Source organism: Podarcis filfolensis (genome assembly GCF_964270895.1).
Source record: "Podarcis filfolensis genome assembly, chromosome: 7".
Taxonomy (NCBI): domain Eukaryota; kingdom Metazoa; phylum Chordata; class Lepidosauria; order Squamata; family Lacertidae; genus Podarcis; species Podarcis filfolensis.
The window spans coordinates 29,909,160-29,929,150 of NC_139603.1; the positions used below are offsets into that span (position 1 = coordinate 29,909,160).

At 43.8% G+C, this 19,991-nt stretch overlaps 1 protein-coding gene across 1 annotated transcript in view; it reads left to right on the plus strand.

Moving 5' to 3' along the window:
- SYCP2L (synaptonemal complex protein 2 like) overlaps nt 1-18,005 on the plus strand; it is a gene marked incomplete at its 5' end in the record, with an annotated part of 30,206 nt that extends 12,201 nt beyond the window's left edge. Inside the window, 21 exons of the mRNA XM_083624219.1 lie at nt 1,586-1,769; nt 2,467-2,485; nt 3,653-3,728; nt 3,993-4,101; nt 4,787-4,892; nt 5,312-5,379; nt 6,964-7,015; nt 7,395-7,444; nt 8,809-8,857; nt 9,452-9,611; nt 10,108-10,157; nt 10,749-10,863; nt 12,522-12,595; nt 13,348-13,417; nt 14,041-14,175; nt 14,755-14,879; nt 15,016-15,110; nt 15,622-15,721; nt 15,799-15,869; nt 17,085-17,154; nt 17,768-18,005. Of these exons, the coding sequence (XP_083480345.1) occupies nt 1,586-1,769; nt 2,467-2,485; nt 3,653-3,728; nt 3,993-4,101; nt 4,787-4,892; nt 5,312-5,379; nt 6,964-7,015; nt 7,395-7,444; nt 8,809-8,857; nt 9,452-9,611; nt 10,108-10,157; nt 10,749-10,863; nt 12,522-12,595; nt 13,348-13,417; nt 14,041-14,175; nt 14,755-14,879; nt 15,016-15,110; nt 15,622-15,721; nt 15,799-15,869; nt 17,085-17,154; nt 17,768-17,827 (1,838 nt within the window). The 3' untranslated portion in view covers nt 17,828-18,005. The remainder of the gene's footprint in view (nt 1-1,585; nt 1,770-2,466; nt 2,486-3,652; nt 3,729-3,992; nt 4,102-4,786; nt 4,893-5,311; nt 5,380-6,963; nt 7,016-7,394; nt 7,445-8,808; nt 8,858-9,451; nt 9,612-10,107; nt 10,158-10,748; nt 10,864-12,521; nt 12,596-13,347; nt 13,418-14,040; nt 14,176-14,754; nt 14,880-15,015; nt 15,111-15,621; nt 15,722-15,798; nt 15,870-17,084; nt 17,155-17,767) is intronic.
- Between the last annotated feature and the right edge of the window lie 1,986 nt (nt 18,006-19,991).

Sequence of the window (19,991 nt, forward strand, 5' to 3'; positions counted from 1 at the left end):
TTGTGTTGGTTTAATTTCACAACTGTTGTGTGCTTCTTCCTTGCACTCTCTTGGCTATTGCTTCAGGAGACTTGAGTGTGGAAGCATCGTTATTCTTTTTAATATTACACACACACACACACACACACACACACACACACACACTTATTGATATAAACACATACAGAATACAGCTGTTGTTTTTATTCAGCCCTTGTTTTTGTCCACGACCGGAGTTCACTGAGATTGAGAAGACAGGGTTGCATTGCTGCCCCTTCGCCTTTCCACAGCTGGCATTCCAGAAGCATTCCTTTTTAGAGTTATGCCTCCCTATCTTCACAGGGAGAATTAAACAAAGGGTAAATTGAGATTTGGGTTGGGCTTTCCCTTGGTCGTGGCACCACGCTTCATTTGCAGTAAGAGCCATCTCTCTTCCAGGGTATTAGGGTCAAGGGTGTTTTTTTAAACACATGGCTTGTGCAAATGTTTCTGATGAGAGAAATAGTTTGTGCATCTGAAGCATCCCAACTGAACATGCCCGACTGAGCCGGTTTTCTCAGTAAAGAAGTCATTGACAAGTCAAGATGGACCGTGGCAAAGAGGGGCCAGAAGTGAGGGGTCTATGTGTGTGGTTGGAGACTTCATGTCTCTTCTGTTTACATCCTGAGTATGTTTACATCAGGGGCTATATGGGTGGCACCAGAACTAATCATGGAGGAAAAAAGTCTTAATCTGGAACAAATGCCTCCTTGCTTTAGTTTTCACCAGGCATAGGCACACTCCGGCCCTCCAGATGTTTGGGACTACAATTCCCATCATCCCTACCTAACAGGACCCATGGTCAGGGATGATGGGAATTGTAGTCCCAAACATCTGGAGGGCCAGAGTTTGCCTATGCCTGGTTTTCACCATAGCTGCCTTTTTAGAGCCTCGTTCAAGTCTATTCTGAGTTTGGTGGGGTTCATGTCAAGTATTTTTCTTCTTTACTACAACTAACTAATACAGCTACAGTACTGGAAAGCAAGTGAAATTAATCATTTGTGACCAGGACTTTTTTCCTATCCAGAATGGAAGGCCCCCCCCCCTCAGCTGAACAGCCTCAACAAGCCTCTGGCTGGCGAGGAGACACCCAGAGCCCGAAGATTATCCTTTTTGAGCTCTGGGGTGGGTCTGCTGGGGAAAGTGCATTCTGGCACCATTTTTCTTGGGCGGAAAAGCACTGTTTGAGACTATAGTGTGACACAGAGTATAGAATACACACACATATATGCATTACACTTCATATAAATGGTAGACAGCTGGGGTTGAGGCTTTTTCCCAACCAAAACATACAATTATGACAATGTTTATATTCTTTTAGATTAAATGTGGCTTCTTCTGATAGTTCTGAAACTGCATAGAAAGAGGGAAACACTTTTAAAAGCTGGGGGAAAGAAAGAGGAATTTTAAAATGGGAACTCTGGAAGGATGGTAAAATGGGGCAGCTTCTGGAGGTATTGGGGGGTGTGGAATAAAATGCATTTGCACCCTTAGGCAACAGCATGCCCATGTTTGGCCTAGAAAATTTGTCTATACTGCTGATTTTTTTATTATCATTTTTTTACAGTGGTAAGCAGACATGTGGAGAGTGGAAAAGATCTTGTGGGTTCAGATTCCTTACTGAACGTTTCAACATTACTGTCGGTTGCAGCTACATCCGTGAGCATATTTGGGGACAACATTTGCCAGATGGGGTTTTCGCAGTTGCTGGGTGCCCAGCTTTCTGTTCTTTCCTTTGCTGCTGAATACAAGTGAATACAAAATTACATAGAGCCATGTGACATCATAGCTCAGTCAGTAGAGCATGAGACTCTTAACCTCAGGGTCGTGGGTTTGAGCTCCTTGTTGGGCAGAAAGATTCCTGCATTGCAGAAGGTTGGACTTGGATGACCCTCATGGTCTCTTCCAACTCTACAATTCTGTTATTCCATTCTATGAAGTACCCATCAAAATCCAGTATCCCCAACCCTCATAATGTCCTCAACTGACAGCTGCTGTAAAATTGTCAACTCAGCAGCCATGTATGAACGAGAGAGGTAAAATGGTAGGAACTGAGAAAATAAAGAAGGTGTTGGGAAAGTTGCTGTGTGTCAGAAGAAGCACTGCAGTAGCTGAAGCAAGGTGACCCAAATGGGGTTGGAGTGTTACTGTTTGAAGAGTTACTTTAAAAGTTCCCAAAAGAGTACATTGCTGCAAAGAGGGTGGCAAATAAAAACCCCAACAGGATATGTTGGGACAGATGGGGGAGGAGGATCTTGATAATTAATTCACTATATATTTCGGAAAGTTGTTTGTTTGATATGCATTTGTATGCCTCAATTTTGCATGATGGTTCCTGAGATCAAGGAACAGGTTTTCATCTATGTTTGGATACAGTGGGAGCCATTTTGAAACAAGTCTATGGCCCGAACCTTTCAAAACAGTGCTGATTTTTTGGGGTTTTCTTAGAATTCCTGAGCAAAGCCAGGTATGAACCTGCTAGCAGTATAATATTTGTTTATCCTGGATAGCTTTCCCAGTAAGTCTATACAAATGCTACCGCACATCATTGTTTGGCCCTGTATATATGAAGGAATGTCTCTACCCCAATCGTCCAGTTCTGAGGGCCTTCTGACAGTTCCTTCACTGTGAGAAGGGAAGTTATAGGGAACCAGGCAGAGGGCCTTCTTGGTAGTGGCTCCCGCTCTGGGGAACGCTCTCCTGTCAGATATCAAGGAGATAAACAATGACACAGTTTTCCTAAGAGATCTGAAAGCAGCCCTGTGACAGGAAGTTTTTAATGTTTGATTATGTTTTTAAATCTGTTGGAAGCCACCCAGAGTAGCCGGAGCAACCCAGTCAGATGGGCGAGGTACAAATAGTAGTAGTAGTACAGCCATACCTTGGGTTACAGATGCTTCAGGTTGCGGTTTTTTTTTTGTTTACGGACCACCAGAACCCGGAAGTACCGGAACGGGTTACTTCTTGGTTTTGGCGGTCGAGCATGTGCAGAAGCACCGAATCGCAACCCGCGTGTGTGCAGATGCGCCGCTGCGGGTTGCGAATGTGCATCCACTGTAATAATTAAAGGTAAAGGGTAAAGGGACCCCTGACCATTAGGTCCAGTCGTGACTGACTCTGGGGTTGCAGCGCTCATCTCACTTTATTGGCCAAGGGAGCCGGCGTACAGCTTCCGGGTCATGTGGCCAGCATGACTAAGCTGTGAACCAGAGGAGCGCACGGAAACGCCGTTTACCTTCCCGCTGGAGTGGTACCTATTTATATACTTGCACTTTGACGTGCTTTTGAACTGCTAGGTTGGCAGGAGCAGGGACCGAGCAACGGGAGCTCACCCCGTCGCAGGGATTCGAACCACAGACCTTCCGATAGGCAAGTCCTAGGCTCTATGGTTTAACCCACAGCACCACCCACATCCCTTGTATTAGTTATTCATCACCTGAAAGAAGAAGAAAATCTTGTTATGTAGGTCTTCCCTGATTTTGCCCAAAGGCAAGTCTGCTTAAAAGCCTGTTTCCATCTCTAGCCTGGAAAAATACATTTCTAACTGGTGTAAATATCTATTTTCTTACATCTCCCAAACAGACGTTTATAAATGTACTCTGTTGATGCTCATCCACTACCTTTTTCTTTCTAGCAGAAAGCCATTGCTCCTGCAGATGCCACTGCAACTAGAGAGAGTCAACTGACAGGAAAACAAAATGACAGTCAAGGTTAGAATGATTCTTGCTGTTTCCTGTTCCAAGGTTGCAATCCTAACCATGTCTACTCAGAAGTAAGTCCCGCTTAGTTCAATGGGGCTTGCTCCCAGATAAATGAGGTTAAGATTGCAGCCTGTGTATGATTACTTATTATTTAAACCAGTAGGACCTGTTCAGAAAGTAAATGAATTTAGGGTTGGGTTTCTAGCCCTGCATGGCATTTTAATGTTTATAAACTCTGCTGATTTAGTTTTCTCTCCCTTTTTCAATTGAAAGCTTCTGGTGATGTAGGTGCAGTTTCTGGAACAAATGCTTTGAAAACTCCTCCGCCATTGAACACAAGTGCATCAAAAGCCTCTCCGCTGAGTCAAAAGGATAGGGCTGTGTAAGTGCAGCCGTAGATATCTCTATTAAAATACAGTTTTATTGTGGAATGTTCAGTTGTCTGACGGTCCATCTGACTGCTTTGCAGCTTTGTCAGTTTATACAGAAAGTGTCTCTGTGTGGGGAGCAAATTTTTAGACCTGGGTTTGAACTTGTGCTTTGTACAGGAAAAATTACGAGCCATCTTAGCATGGTCACTCTCTCTCAGCTAACCTCCGTCACGGGGATTGTAATAAAAAAGAATGTACGTTTGTGTGTTGCCCTATTTGGAAGTCAATAACAATGGACCTAAGTACCGTATTTTTTGCTCTATAAGACTCACTTTTTCCCTCCTAAAAAGTAAGGGGAAATGTGTGTGCGCCAGAACAGCAAGAGGGATCGCTGCTTTCGCTGCGCAGCGATCCCTCTTGCTGTTCTGGCTTCTGGGATTCAGAATATTTTTTTTCTTGTTTTCCTTCTCCAAAAACTAGATGCGTCTTATGGTCTGGTGCGTCTTATAGAGCAAAAATACGGTATCTTTACTTCAGAGAAAAATCCCACTGAAACTGACTGGCTTCCTTCCCAGCAAACTTGTGTTAGGATTGACATGTAAGCAATCTTTCCACAGATGCCATTTGGTTCTGTTGGCTTTGGGATGACAGCTCTGGCATATAATTCTTGCCTGTCATTCTTTCTGCTGCTTTTAGTGAGCCAAGCATGGAAGGCGAATCCCATGTGCAAGGTATACAAGCATTTCCCGTAGACGTGGATTTAACGCTTTCACCCGGTTGCAACAGTACGGATTTAGTGAAGGTAACTTGCATTTTTAAACTTGGTTTTCTTAGCAGGTTCCAAAGGTTTCAATTCTTTGCTTGTGTTCTGTTTCACTTGATTAGCTCATTGATTTTTTTACTTATTTAAGGGACTTGCACCTCACCTTTTGACAGGTTTGCTGGGGGCGGGGCTTAGCACTGTATGTAAATGTGCAGTGGGCTGGAATGGAAGAAATTGTATATAATTGATTTCCGACAGTTAAAACACTGTTATTCCCTTTGATAACTGGCCCTACTTTTGCTCGGTAGTATTCTTTTTTCTAAAAAGTAACTCAAGAGGCTTACCTTTACCGGTGTGAGGTAATTGCTTGTTGTTTCATTATACCCACTTTTAATTAAAACAAAGGAGACTAGGTTCCCATTCTTGAATCTGTGATTATCTGACTCTCCATGTTTCTTTCCCGGGATGCTCTGCTGGAGAAGACAAATGCCGTCAGAAGTTCAGCCACACAGATCACAGAGGCAAAGTAAGGAAGTTTTGTTTGATATGTTTTAAAGCAGGGGTTGACGGTCTAAGGCCCATGGACCACAAGCAACCCATGGGGGTCATTTAACCGGCCCATGGACCCCCCACCGCCCGCTCGGTTGGCTCCCATGCACCGCGCTAAACCAGTGCGGAGCAGAGCAGGGACCGCCTTCCGTGATGCTGACCGGCTTCCCATTGGCTTCAGGAAGCTCCTGCAGCCAATGGGAAGCTGCACACGCCGCCTCCATGCCAGAAGGAGTGAGGGAAATAGTGTTTGTGTGCGTGTGCGCACACACACTCCGGCCCACCGCGGTGTCTGTGGGACCATGAACCAGCCCAAGCCACAAAAATTTTGCCGACCCCTGTTTTAAACAGACGGGGCAAATATTTTAAGTTAACATCTTATCCATTGATTAAGGGCAAGTAATTCTGTTTCAAACATCCACAATACTCTGTTCATGGCAGAAGTATAATAATTTTAAAGTAGCTCCTAAGGATCAGAAGTTACCTTAACTTTTTTAATATGTTTCATGAGATGATTTTTCATGTTCATTTCTCATGGTGACAAACTATCCATATTCGTTCTCTGTGAAGTGAGAAGAAGTATTTTGCACATCAGAGAAACCCACAGGAATCTGCCATGGCCTGGTATGAATGATACCAAGAAGCACTAAATTGGTATAAATCCCTATGTGACTGGGGTGGACTTTGGTCATCTTTGCTAATATGGTGCCCTAAGGGAGGCCAAAATCTGGCACAAACAAATGGATCTTCTCAGTTATGGATTGTCTCAATTTTGTGCCCTCTCAGCTCAGCATCCTATGTGGGCAGTCCGCCCACACCACCCTAAATCTGGTGTTGACCATGTAAAAATGTAGCCCAAGAAATGTCAGTCCATCGAGAATCATAAGGGCAGGAAGTGGGAGAGCCCATGCCTTGCAAGCAGACAATTCCAGGTTGAACCCTTGACGCTTCCAGTTAAAACGAACTAGACAGCAGATGCTTTGGAAATCTTCCACCAGAAATCCAGGAGAACCGCTTCTGGTCAATCAAAATCAAGCCTGGACTAATAGTCTGTCCAATATGCAGCTTCTTGTTGTCCTAAGATGCCATCATGCTGAAGGTGGTGTAGGGGGTAGCTGAGTTCAGCCATTGATTTGGAAAGCTATGGCTGCAGCTCCGTTGAGCTGCCCATCTTTTTTTTTTAAAAAAAAAGATATTTATTGAAATTTTCAAAAAATAAAGAAAAAACAAAAATAAACAAAAATAAAAAAACACACATATAATTACATTCCTTTCTTTCAATAACATATTTCCTTGACTTCCCCACACCTCCCCTTCTTGTATTCCAATTCAATTTTTAGTTCAGCAAGTTCTTATCCCCAAATTTTACCTTATTATATTTAAATCCTTTTGGTTAACCAATTTTAACATAAACCTCAGTCTTTATGCATCAGTACTTATTCTTAATATCTTTTTCTGCCCATCTTTGAATTTTCATAGCAACTTTGAAAATGCATCCTGCTTTTAGGTTATTTTCACAGGAGTAAAAAGTTCTGTTTATCTGGAAATGTTCACTTTGCAGGAAGGATGCGTACGAATTTGAATACACGTCTGATCCTGCCACACATGAGATGGTGAGACACTTAAGTTGGAGAAATATTTTGAATAGAGTTTTTGGTGAACAAATTATATCGTGAATAGTTAATATAAATTGTGCCCTTCTCTTCCACCTTCCCCACACACCTAGTAGTTAGTGGTGTTTCTCAGACATCCTGAGTTTGGTTGTGGTTTTTTTTAAAGAGAAAGATTTTGTGCCCTAGGTACACTTGCCAGCAGTAGTAAATTAGAAATGAATTCATAGCTGAGACTTCAAACGCAGCCTTGGAGGAAATTTGGTGAGATCACCACAGGGCCTAGTAGAATTAATGTGCTGGGGTTGGGAGTGTTTTTCATTTTTAAAAAACAAAACCCCCAAAAAACCTTGAACGTATTTTCAGTTCACTTTGTTTTCAGGTCTCTGAAATGAAGCAAAAGGTATTTGTCCAGAAGGCTGCTTTACCCAGGTATAGTTGGAATCTTGCACTGAAATTCTCTTGGGGCTGTTGTACAGATTTAATTATGAAAGTATATCCAGATGAGATGCTGGAAATGAGAAGCAAAATCAGAGAGATGCTGCCTGAGAAATGGAACGAGTGGGGAAATGAAACACTTGAAAGTATTTTAGTTGTGATCCAGTTTGAGCAGTGTGGAATCTTCCAGTGAGTAGTAAGCCTTTGCTTACTTGAGGAGCTCTTGGTCATTGAAATTATGGGAAAGGGTTCTGGGGTGAGAGCCAACGCTGTGTTGTCATGACTGAATTAAATTTTGCTTGTGTTGTGACTTTACGGCCTGCCAGCCAAGAGTGTGGCTCCACCCCTTACAACCCACCACTGCTGCCGCTTAATGAATTCTGCTTGTTTGGGTCAACCCTGGGAGGTAATAGTAACAACAACAACAGCAACATAATATCCGATTAAAGTAGGGGTATCCTATTATTATATTATTATATTATATTATACCCCGCCCATCTGGCTCGGTTTCTTCAGCCACTCTGGGTGGCTTCAAGCCCATATAAAATCATAAGTTTATAAAAAGATTAGATTATGCAGATCAAGTGGCTGGCCCAAGGTCTTCCAGTGAGCTTCATGGCTAACCCAAGGATGTGAATCTGGGAATCCCAGTCTGATGCTCTAACCTAGTGTTTCCCAAACTTGGGTCTCCAGCTGCTTTCGGACTACAGCCTCCATCATCCCTGGCCATTGGTCTTCTTAACTAGGGTTGATGGGAGTTGTAGTCCAAAACCAGCTGGATACCCAAGTTTGGGAAGCACTGCTCTAACCTGAGGGCCACTTTTCCCCTTGGCCATCACTGGCAGCCCAAAGTGGGTGTCGCAACCTCACACATACACGTGCATACCTCCTCATACATAAAGATCCTGCAGCTCACCTTTTCCACTTACGAGTGTGCCAATCAGCTGAGGTGGGGATGCTTGTTTTGATGATGGGAGAGGACAGACCTCTCCCCCCACTCAGCACTGGACTGCCTTCTTGGTTTTCTCTTTATTTTTGCTTGGCACTGCCACAGTCAAAGGTGTCTTGTAGGCATACAGGGGTCAGGAAAAAAAATTGCTTGGGAGCACAGGATCATATCTAAGGCTGTGGCATTGCCCACCCCTTCCCCCTTTCTGGCTCTCAACCAGGATATTTTAACGCTTGAAGGTAAAGTTGCTGTAATTAGCAGGGAAGTGTGGGCAGGAGCTGAGCTTGGGAGACTTCTAGGACTTCAATATCTAAGCATGTGTAACTCAGGACTCTGTAGAGTCGTCCTAAATCCTTTGGAAGCCTCTTCTGCCATCTCTTTAATATCCTGATTTTTGTGTTGTGCGCAGGAGTTCCAGCAAAGGAGACCTTGAACGGAGCAAGTCTAAGAGAAGACTGGTAACAAGGCCCATTCTTAAGTCTTAATGGGAATAGGGATCTCAGAAATGGATGGGGAATAGTTGTCAGGCATCCAGAAAGAAATAGTAGTTCTTGAAATGTGTGATCAGCCGTAGGGCTTTTTGAGCACTTATTGGCTTCTGAGTTGGAATAATTTATCATCATCATCATCATCATCATCATCATCTGGCTGGGCCTTCCCAGCCACTCTGGGTGGCTCCCAACAATATATTAAGAACAGAATAAGACTTCAAACATTATAAACGTCCCTAAACAGGGCTGCCTTCAGATGTCTTCTAAAAGTCAGATAGTTGTTTATTTCCTTGACATCTGGTGGGAGGGCGTTCCACAGGACGGGTGCCACCACTGAGAAGGCCCTTTGCTTGGAAAGGTCCCCCCTCCACTCTGTATTGTGAAATACTGTGTCTGAAACTAGAGTCGCTGGCATAACTTTTTTTTAAAGCTAGTTCTGGGTTTAATGTTGATTTTGAGATGATTTATGCATTTAAATTGTTTTGTTGTGACATCCCCATTCTTTCTTGCAAAAGATTGGTAGATTGAACTAACTTCTATCTTCACCTCTTTTTTTACAAGTCTGCCAGCTACAGGAATAATCTCCCTTCAGAGAGCAACCAAGAAACTCCAAGCAACAGTGAGAATGAGAAAAGCTGGGTCCTTGACTCTCAGAAAAAGCTGGTGTCAAAATCCGCAGACTATACTCGGAAAAAGAAGAGAGTCAGGAGCAAGTTAAAAGGTGAAAATGGGGTATACAGCACAATTTTGAATTAGCCACCTGATGCAGACTAAATGAGAGATGTAGCCAGATTCTGTTTTGGTTTGGAAATGAGCCCTGAAAACCTTAGCAGCACTTGCACCCAAGTAAATGTGGATGGGGCCAGAGCCTGTAACGACAGATACTTGTGGCTCTCTAGGCTTCATATTATTCCCTGTTTGGGTGTGGCTAAAATAACTGTATTATTAAGAAAAGCAGGAAGAATGCAAAGTGTGACTTGAGAGTGTGTATAAATGTGACAGTTTGTGGATTGGTAGTTCGCGTTCCAGTTAGTGTTAGGGGGTTGGAGTGGGGAGACTGGTCTATTTCCTCTTTTTTGGTTATGAAGCCTTACTCAATCGCCAAGAGCCATTCATAAGTATTATTTCTAGTTTGTTAACTTTAGCAGATTAGAAAAGCTACCTTGTATTTCCGCTGTTCTTAATGAATACCTTTTGTCTTCCCCTCCCTCCCTTAGTATTGCCACTGTCTTCTCCAAGTAGTGGCAGCGATCACCATGGAAAGAAGGTAAGCAAATGCTCAATTCTAATATTCATATTTTTTTTATTGAGACCAGGCTCTTGCAGTGTCAGAAAGCCTAACATTCATGAATCATCTAGATCTGCTTACATAAGAAAATCTTCATGTGCCGTTTCCGATTCTTAGAAATCATATGGCTGAATTTTAATCAAACTTAAAGTGATAGCAAAGAGTCTCAGACACATGTCTATATCTCATCCATGTATGTCAGTGACGATATGAAACGAGGGGATTGCAAAACGCTTTCTCACAGTGAGATTTGACTTGATTTCTTTCTTACTACTGCAGAAGCTTTATTCTATGGGTCTGCCTCACTCAGTATTGTTTAAGCAGATTATCTCCCTAGAGAGTTTGAAACGGGAATCAATCCCAGCCCTGTAGATGATGGTGAATCTAGAACCTTTTGCATAAAAAGTATCTGCTCCACTAGTGAGCTCTGCGACCTTCCCAGTAGAGTATGTTTCATGAGCTACACGGGTAGATAACTTTTGTTTCTTAAGAGCCTGGGTTGCACATTCAATACTCTGCTGCTAGACCTTTCTCCCATAATAGACTTGTTGCCTTTGCCTTCTCTTCCAGGTGGGGAGTTCACCAAGGGGGGAGCAAAGGATGGAGCCAAGCACAGAGCTGTATGACTTTGCTGCAATGCAGCCACCAATGGTTTCCTCAACCCCTATATCACATGTTAGAGACAGTAGGTGGTTCCCCCTAATATACCATATATCTCTGCGATTCTCGGGCTTTTGTTTTGAGAGGAAAAGATAAGCCAGTGGATCTCTGGAAAGCATAAGCTTTGCTCTATATCCTCTCTTAGTAGTTCTTGCCTTGACTGAGAGCTGAGTCCTCAGTAGGCATTGCAGTGTCATCGCAACTTATGGGGGGGGTCACGTTCTGGGGGTTCGTGCATTACAGCAAAATTACATTAAGTCAGGACAGCTTCCAGGACTGCCCCCGTGCAACCATCCCTACCTGACTGAAGCCAGCATGCTGAGCGGGCCTTTGCCCCCAGACCAAAACAGTGAGTTTTTAAGCCCTCCATCTTGCTTACTGGGCTCTGGTGAAGTCGCATATGAGCTCTGCAAGGTCTTGGGAGGCTCCCACAAGATCTCGCAGGGCTGTCTGAGATCCCACGATATCTCTGTGGAGTTCCCCAGAGCCCGGAAAGCGAGGCAAAGGCAGAAAACCCCAGTGCAGAAAGAGCTTTTTAAACCCCCCACCTTGATTTACTGGGCTCTGGAGACTCCTGCAGAATCTTGAATGGCCCTTTCCAACATCCCTGCCCCACTTTCCCACCCCCTTTTCATTCATTTATTTTTCAGCCAAGTGCGTAAACGTGTGATTGTGTAAGTAAAATCAGCGTAAATTGTGATCGCACTGTACTAAGTTCTGAATGTGGACAGAGATGTAGCTAGGCTCCCTTGTGTCCTTGGCAAGGAGTTATATTGGTACCCACTCTGTCCCTTGGCAACCACCAGCTCTCTTTGACTTTCTTCTTGCACCCCTCCCCCCCCAGGCTTGGGCCCTTGGCAGGGGCCAACCTGGCTAGTCGCTAGGAATGCTGCTGAGTGCTGAGTGTGGAGTGGTAACGACTGAAGGGGGCCTGTATTCACTTGAATGCACTTGGAAGTCTCTCAACAATGGGGAAAGCCCATGCCATGGCAACCCCCAGTCGCTAAGAATTGTACCTTCTCCATCTGCATAGCAGAATCCTAAAGTCTGTTCCTAAGGCCTGTTTATCAGAACAGATGAGCTGGCAAGCCTATGTCTGGACTGTACCACTTGGGGCTTTACACAGTGGAACAACAACAATAACAACATTTGCATGCCACCCATTTGACTGGGCTGCCCCACTCTAAATAACATGTCAAGGAGAAGAGTTGTAGTCTAGCCTACTTGGCATATTAGTTTCCATATTTGTGGGGAAAACAACATTCCATCCTACAGGTCCCCCCTTGCTTGATTGGACCCCGACTCTCAATCTCTGGTTTGTGGGTTTGAGCCCCACACTGAGCAAAAAGATTCCTGCATTGCAGAGGGGGTTGGACTAGATAAGCCTTGTGATACCATCTAACTCTATGATTCTGTGATTCTTCTCCCCGCCTCAGTAGTGCAAAGTTCTGCGTGGTTAAAGGTTTGTCATCTCATCCGCGGTTTGGGAGGCTGTGGTCACAGCAAAATGTGACAGAATGTGGGGGGACCTTTGGGTAGTGGCTTGGCTGTCCAGATATACAGACTTCTAGGTAGATGGAGCAGCACTTCTCATTGACGCTTTCATGCTATTGTGTTTTGGCGAGATTCTGTGGACATCAAGGACCTGCAGATGCGTCTCACAGATTGATTGCTTCTTTTTAGATGACTTGGAAATGGCGGATGACACTTTGCCGAGTCACTTTTTGCCCAATAGCTCAGAAGCTGGAGCAAGCAAGGTACAGTTCCGGGATGTGTGGGTGACGTATTTGTGATACTTCACCTGTTCACACATGAAATATAGATAAAAGTGTGTGTGTGTGGAAACAGAAACACTGCACTTGTTATTTGCAAACTGACAAACAGGGAGCCACAGAAACCAGAAAGAATGCAAAAAGGAAGAAACTTGATCTCAGAAGTGCTCACCAGACAGATTTATTGTGGCTCAGCATGTTTCGGAACCCAGCTTTCTTCTTTGGGAATGATCTTAAACTTCATTCAATTCTGTAGGGTAGTTGGAACAACATGAATGGCTGCTGCTGTCTTCCTGGCATCATGGTAGCACTATTTGCCAGATAAGCAATATGCGGGCAAGCTGCAGAATTTGAAGAAAGATTTGATTGCTCCTGAAGAAGACACCCATGTCCCCAAATGGGTTGAGCTGTAGTAAATGAAAATAAGTTTCTCCCTGCTTTGCACTATCTCTTACTTTGTCCTTCCCAGTTGTAATACAGTCGTACCTTGGTTTTCAAACAGCTTAGTTCTCAAATGTTTTGGCTCCCAAATGCCGCAAACCCAGAAGTGAATGTCCTGGTTTGCAAAATATTTTTGGAAGCTGAATGTCCGACGGAGCTTCTGCGGCTTCCTATTGGCTGCAGGAGCTTTGGAAGTCAAACGTTCGACGTGCAAGGTACGACTGTATGGGGATATCATATGCCTTTTTTTATTACATACTGCAGTTGCCGCATTGTCTTGCTTTTACTCTTCCTAGAAACATGAAGCTGCTTCTAGTACTCTGCCCATGGAGGACGAAGTCTCCAAATCCAAGCGGAAGTTTTCAGGTAAAGAGGAAGGGTCTCAACCCCCACTCGGCATTTACAGTACAGTATCCTAAGCCCAGGGATATGAGCAGCCACCACTATTGAAAGGCAAATAATGTTGTTGTTGTTGATGATGATGATAATTTATTTATACCCCACCCAATCTGGCTGGGTTTCTCCAGCTACTCTGGGCAGCTCCCAACAGAAGACTAAAAACAGAATAAAACTACAAACATTAAAAACTTCCCTAAACAGGGCTGCCTTCAGATGTCTTCTAAAAGTCTGGTAGTTATTCTTCTCTTTGACATCTGGTGGGAGGGCGTTCCACAGGGTGGGTGCCACTACTGAAAAGGCCCTCTGCCTGGTTCCCTGTAACTTGGCTTCTTGCAGTGAGGGAACCGCCAGAAGACCCTCGGAGCTGGACCTCAGCTGGACAATGGGGGGGGTGGAGACGCTTCCTGATGGTGAAAGTTTGGAATCTCATCGTGGTATGGACCCAAGTTTGCTTTAACAGAGAAGTTTCACTGAAGTCCCTTGGGACTTAATTCAAGGAGAGTGCATGCTAGCATTTGGCTGTCAGCAAGCAAAGCCTTATAAGAACCTCCAGCAACAAAGAAATGGGTTTGGGATTCTGTCTTTGCTAGATTTGTCAGCTGGTACCAGTGGAAAGCGCTCAAAGCTCACCAGGAGGCAGCCCAGGGATGAGTGCTCCCCTACCATTCCTTTTATACCAAGAAAACTCTTCAACTCCCCGGAGATGAAAGAGGAGACTCGGGAAGGTGACTACTTTGAAACAGAAACCAGCAAGCCTTTGCTGCAGCTGGACTGAATTGAATTCCTTTCACATTTCCTAATTCCCCTACTTCCTGTGTTTCGTTGACAGTGAAGATCTACCTGTGTTTTCCAGAACATTCCACTGCAGAGGTTTCTCCTTTGTTTTTATAGTAACTCTGGATTCTAGCAGTCGTTGATTCTGATGCTTTTTTAATGTACTCTGTGATTGGCTTTTATTATCAGTTGCTCTCTGGAAAGGTGGCCAAGCTAGATTTGATGTGCCATGTGGTTTTGCTGAGTGTGTGAGTGTGTGTGTGTGTGTGTGTGAGAGAGAGAGAGAGAGAGAGAGAGAGAGAGAGGGAGGGAGTTAATTAAATAAATTTATATCTTGCCCTTCCTCCTAGAGAAGCCCAGGACAGCAAAACACATTGTAATGCTTCCAGAGTATTCCTTTAAAAAATGCTGCAGTTTAGTAGTGATTTCCCCAAGATACTGAGCATACACAAAGTTCTTATATAGTGTGTGTGTGTGTGTGTGTGTGTGTGTGTGTGTGTGTGTGTGTGTGTGGTGTGTCTTTTTTGCAGGCCATAATTTAGAAGAGTTAGAGGAAGATGTATTTTTCTCCAAAATACTTGAGGAAGGAGCTGGCGATTCAGAGGTCATTGCTGCGTTTGAAAGCTTCACACACGTATTGAAGAAAACGTTTTGGGTAACTAATAATTTGCAACATCATGCTTATTTTAAGTGCACTGCGAGCTGCTTACAGACTGGCATGAATATTTCAACATGTATCTTCACCTGCTCCAAATATTTCCCCCATTCTAATTTGCTGGCATTGTGACTAGTCTAGGTACAAGAGGATGGCGATTTATACCCAAAACGTTCTGAGGACGTCTGAACGGCATATTTTGGCATTATGGAATCAGATTCATCAGAGCCGGTACGTGGCATCCATCAAATAACTGTGTGGCATCTCTTCTGCAGTAATTGCTGACAAAGGCCTCAAGTCTTATCATGCATGTGAATTGTTATTAGTACAATTGCAGGAGGTTTGCAAGAAGAGACTGCTGTACAGTGTTGTTCACTGAAGCGAAGATGTCTGTTCTTTTGGTACAGAGGTTTTCCTAGGGCTAATGAAGCAGGCTTGGGAGCATTGTTATCTAAGCTGCTTCCTCCCTTATCTCAATCAATGACAACTGTTTTCCAGCTTGTGTCTTGCATTTTATTAGGCTTGCTTTACTAATCCAGCCCAAGAGGTGTCCATCAGGGAGTCACAATGTCGAAGGACCTAGCTGCAAGCCAGGTGCCTGGTGTAGTAGATGGTTCTCTTTATTCTGTTTCCATGTTGTGTTTGCATCTTTCCCCCCAGCTCTGTCAATTCGCATTAGTGAGATGAGTGTCAAATGCTGCTTTCCTGAAGCGGTAAAATGACTTATGTTTGTCCGCAACAGGCTGAATGAACTGGAACACTTCCACAAGACAGTTACCCAGGAACTTGCCAATCTCGAGAAGAGAACTCGGTTTCTTTCTAACCTTGAGAAGGATACTTTGGTATGTGTATTTCTTTTCCATTTTATTTGTTGTCTGTGGATTGATTTAACGACTCACCCTGAGAACGTTTGTTTCAGGAATTTTGGACTAAGCAATCCAACAAACTCAACAGCAAAATGAGCAATTTTTGTATTCGTCAAATGCAGAGGTATTTATCATCTTGCTGTCTGTCCAATGTACACCGCTTAAAAAATTGTGCACTGTTCTCCTCCGTCTGTTGGGCTTGCTATCTTCTGGGTACTTTAGCACGTGTATCTCCACATCACTGACGGTGTCTCCAAATGGCACAACTGGAAGAAGCAAGCCCAGTTGACTGGGTGTTCCTTCTACTGTACTTTGCTTTTCACACAGCCACCCTGGAGTGAGTGGGTGGGTGTATATCTGCTCATGCTTTTCCAGATTATTTTATTTGAACAAAGATGTGCTTCTGCTGCCAGGGACATTGGATTCCCCCCAGCAATTCTCAAAGCCGCCATAAATTGTAAGTGTGGAGAAACTGAATGCCCCTCTTGCAACAAGCCTGCAGCACAACTTGTGTGTAAAATGTAAATGTCAATTTCCTTATCTGTCACCACAATTTCAAAAGCCATTTATGAAAAATGGCATTAAAAAAATAATAATAATCAGCCCGTGCAGAACCAGTAATCCACAGAACATTTGCCGAATCTCGGCTTCCTGGCTCCTGTTTTTATTTTTTAAAAAAATTAAAAAGAGGAATAATAATGGTGATACTAAGGGCCAAGTTGCGTCTTACATGAAATGCATCTTTAGTTTTGCTTGTGCATGTGGTTTGGGGTGTTGTTTTCTTTCTTTTTAAAAATAACAGCCATGGTGCACCCCCCAGTTTGGATTGAGGCTTGTGTAGGGGTTAGTTCTGTAGTTCCGTCCCTATCCCTGTTTCTTTCATGGTTAGGATTTTGTGGCAGGAGGAGAAGGTTAAACCCTCCCTGGTCTCCAAAATCCATGTGGCCACTGTATTCTCAGTTGAGGATCTCATCCTTGCATTCATGGACAAACTGTTGGGAAAGGAGACTCCACCAGAGAAGAAAATTTAGGGTCAATCAGGCTGAAATGTTTGGGCCACTTTATGTAGTGGGTCCAATGTTCAACAGCCCATCACTGTCTTAGATGTCAGGGTTGCCCATCCCAGGCTACAGCTGTCGTCATACAAAGAACTGCTTTAATACTATTGGCAACCAACATCATCAGGCAGCATCATGAGCTGTGGAAGAGCTGTGTTCCCCCCCCTCTCTTTCTCTTCCTTCCTTCCTTCACCCTGGGTTTTGACTGCAGCTTGGGGGAGCATGAGCAGTAATTTTAGTTGCACCAAATTCAACTATACCCATTTTGATTTCTTTCATAGGATACAGTCCATGGATTCAGAGCTGGCGGGAGCAGCAAAGAATCTGGAGGACGCAGCCCCAAATGGAAAGGTAACAGCTATCGCTGGGCAGATTGCCACACATTGCATACTGAACAGCGGGTGTGAGTCTTAGGAACTATAAGGAGAAGCAAAGGCTCTTATTGCAAGATGGCAGTTCTTTATCTAACTATTTATTTAACACTTTCATTTATAGTAAGTACATCTCTGAGCCAAACCATGCCTTGGGACAAATCCACAGGCTCCCTGAGAGGAGGTGGCAGCTGCTTTGGTATAAACTGTGGCTTGCTTTAACATGCCATCTGAAGCTTGGCTTCAGACTGATCGCAGCCTGTAACCAAGGTTTAGTCCTGGTGTAGTTAATGGGTTGGGTGTAAGTTTGAGAGTACTACTATTTCCTTATCTCTTTCCATAAAGGGTTTGCCGCGGTCATTTTTTGTAGAACGAGGCTTCCCGCAGTCATAATGGCTTTTTCTGTTCCTGTGATGTGTTGGTCCCAAATGTATGAAAATACTTAGGGTGGTATTCAGTAAACCTATTGAAGTTAACAAGCCATAGGTTCATTTATTTCAGTTGGTCTCCTCTGAGTAGTACTCAGTGAATATAGGTAAGGACTGTGCTGTAAAGCACTAATAGATTCTGCATGCTTTTTTTCTCCCCCCCAGTTTGAGGAAGCAGAAGATCATGAGGAGAGAAGCAAGACTTCTGTCATTGCCTCCGACTGATTAAAATTAATTTAAGCTGACCCAAAGAGCTCTGATCAGATGCTGACATGTCTGAATCATTTCTTAAAATATGCTGGACAAATGCCTTCAGTCCATAACTATAAGCAATTGTCTGTTAACATGTACTCGATGCTTAAATAAGTTTTACTCTATCTCTTTCCCACAAGGGGGTGGTGTTGAGGGGTTTCTGGTGCCAACAATTTGTGAAATGCATAGCGTAGCTGATATTTCAGTTGCTATCATTCCTTCCCATCCTTATCTGTCATTTATATTTTATATGCAGCCAATTGTGTTAGAAATGTTGTAAACACAAATTAAAGATAACCTCCTCCTAACAAGAAGCAATTGTTTGAGTGTCCCCCGCTCCCCAATTTCTTATTGGATAAAAATGCTTTTTATTATGATTTACCTCTTGCTTGACTTGTCTAAGGGACTAACAGATTAAAAAATGTATTTGAAGAGTGTGGTCTCTTGGACACAAGTGATTCCATCTAGCAGTGTTTGGTGTGGCCCAAATCGCAGCTCAGTTTTGCCTGCCTCAAGTGCCCATGAAAGGCATTCGTGTAGCACAGAAGGTAGGGCAGCACAGTTCTTAAAAGCCGTAACTGCCAGGTTTTAATAATGCTGGCAACATGGGTAGAAAACAACTAAGGGGGGGGGGCTCATGACTTCACATTTAATCAGCACCTCAAAAGGAAATGGGTAAGAGTTGTCTTGCACTTCTACCTGACAGAGTGCAGTTTCCAAATTACTTATTTTATTTTAATTATTAGATTTATATACAACCCTTCATCGCAAGACCTCAGGACGGTTCACAAGATAAAAATACGACGTAAAAGGACAAATAAATAGTTAAAACAGAAACATCAAAATAATAACCCCCAGACCCACAAACCATAGCTGTCAACCTTCCCTTATTTGGTGGGAAACTCCCTTATTCCAGCACCATTTTCCACTGCTATCCCGGATTGTTGATATCCCGTAAATTTTCCGGATTTCAAAGGAAGCAGCTCCTCTCCCTCCCTGCCCGCCAGGGAGGCTCCTCAACTGCGTTGCTCGGCTGCCCAATAAGAAGTCTGAGAACGGGGGTGGAGCTTGCATGCCTTGTGCCGATCAAATCAGCCACATTGCCTGTGGACTCACCTTTGCTCAGCACTTCCCAGCAGAGAGGTGACGGTGTGGTTTTCCTTGCTGCTGTATCCCTTTGCCAGGTTGCTGCGCTGTGGGAAGCACCGCTTGAGGCTTCGTTTGGCTGCTGGCTGGGTTTTCTGCCTTTGGCTCGGAGGGGCTCTACTGTGTGTGTGTGTGTGTGTGTGTGTGTGTGTACGTGAGAGAGCGTGAATGTGTCACTTAAGCTGATAGTAGGAATGCTGTAGCTTCACACACTTACTTTCACACAATGTGCAATTAACTTGGGGAATTTTTTTACCGCGGGATGTGGTGAGGTCAGTACTTTAGATTTACAAGGAGATCTGAGAGATGAATGGGAGATACGATTTGTCAGTATTAATTAATTAATTAATTACAGTAATTAATTAATTAATTAATTACAGCTAAATAGAAACTTAACCCCAAAAGTTAGGACCAAGATTCAAATCCTGACTGGGTAACTTTGCTCACTAGTAACATTGAACCATGAGGACAAGATGATTGGACAGTGTTCTCGAAGCTAGAGCATGAGTTTGACCAAACTGTGGGAGGCAGTGGAAGACAGGAGTGCCTGGGACAGGTGAGGCTGCTGATCCCTTATTTTGGCTGCTGATCCCTTATTTCCGAGGCTGCTGATCCCTTATTTTCAAATCTGAAAGTTGACAGCTATGCCACAAACACATTTAAAAGGCTGTAGAATGTTAATCAACCAAAGGCGTGGTTGAAGAGGAATGTTTTCGCCTGTCACCTAAAGATATTTAATGAAGGTGCCAGACAAACCTCCTCCACAAATGGGGAGCCACTGCAGAAAAGGCCCATTCTCGTATTAGCACACTCCAGACCTCTTGGGGAGGGGACACATGAAGAAGGGCCTCAGATGATGAACACAAGAGTTTGAGTCAGTTTATATGGAGAGAGGCAGGATATAATAGGGCATGTAATGGGTGATAGAATGTGGCTCCTCCCCCAAAAAACCTAGTGCTGGAAAAAATAATTAACACCCTTCCCCCACCCC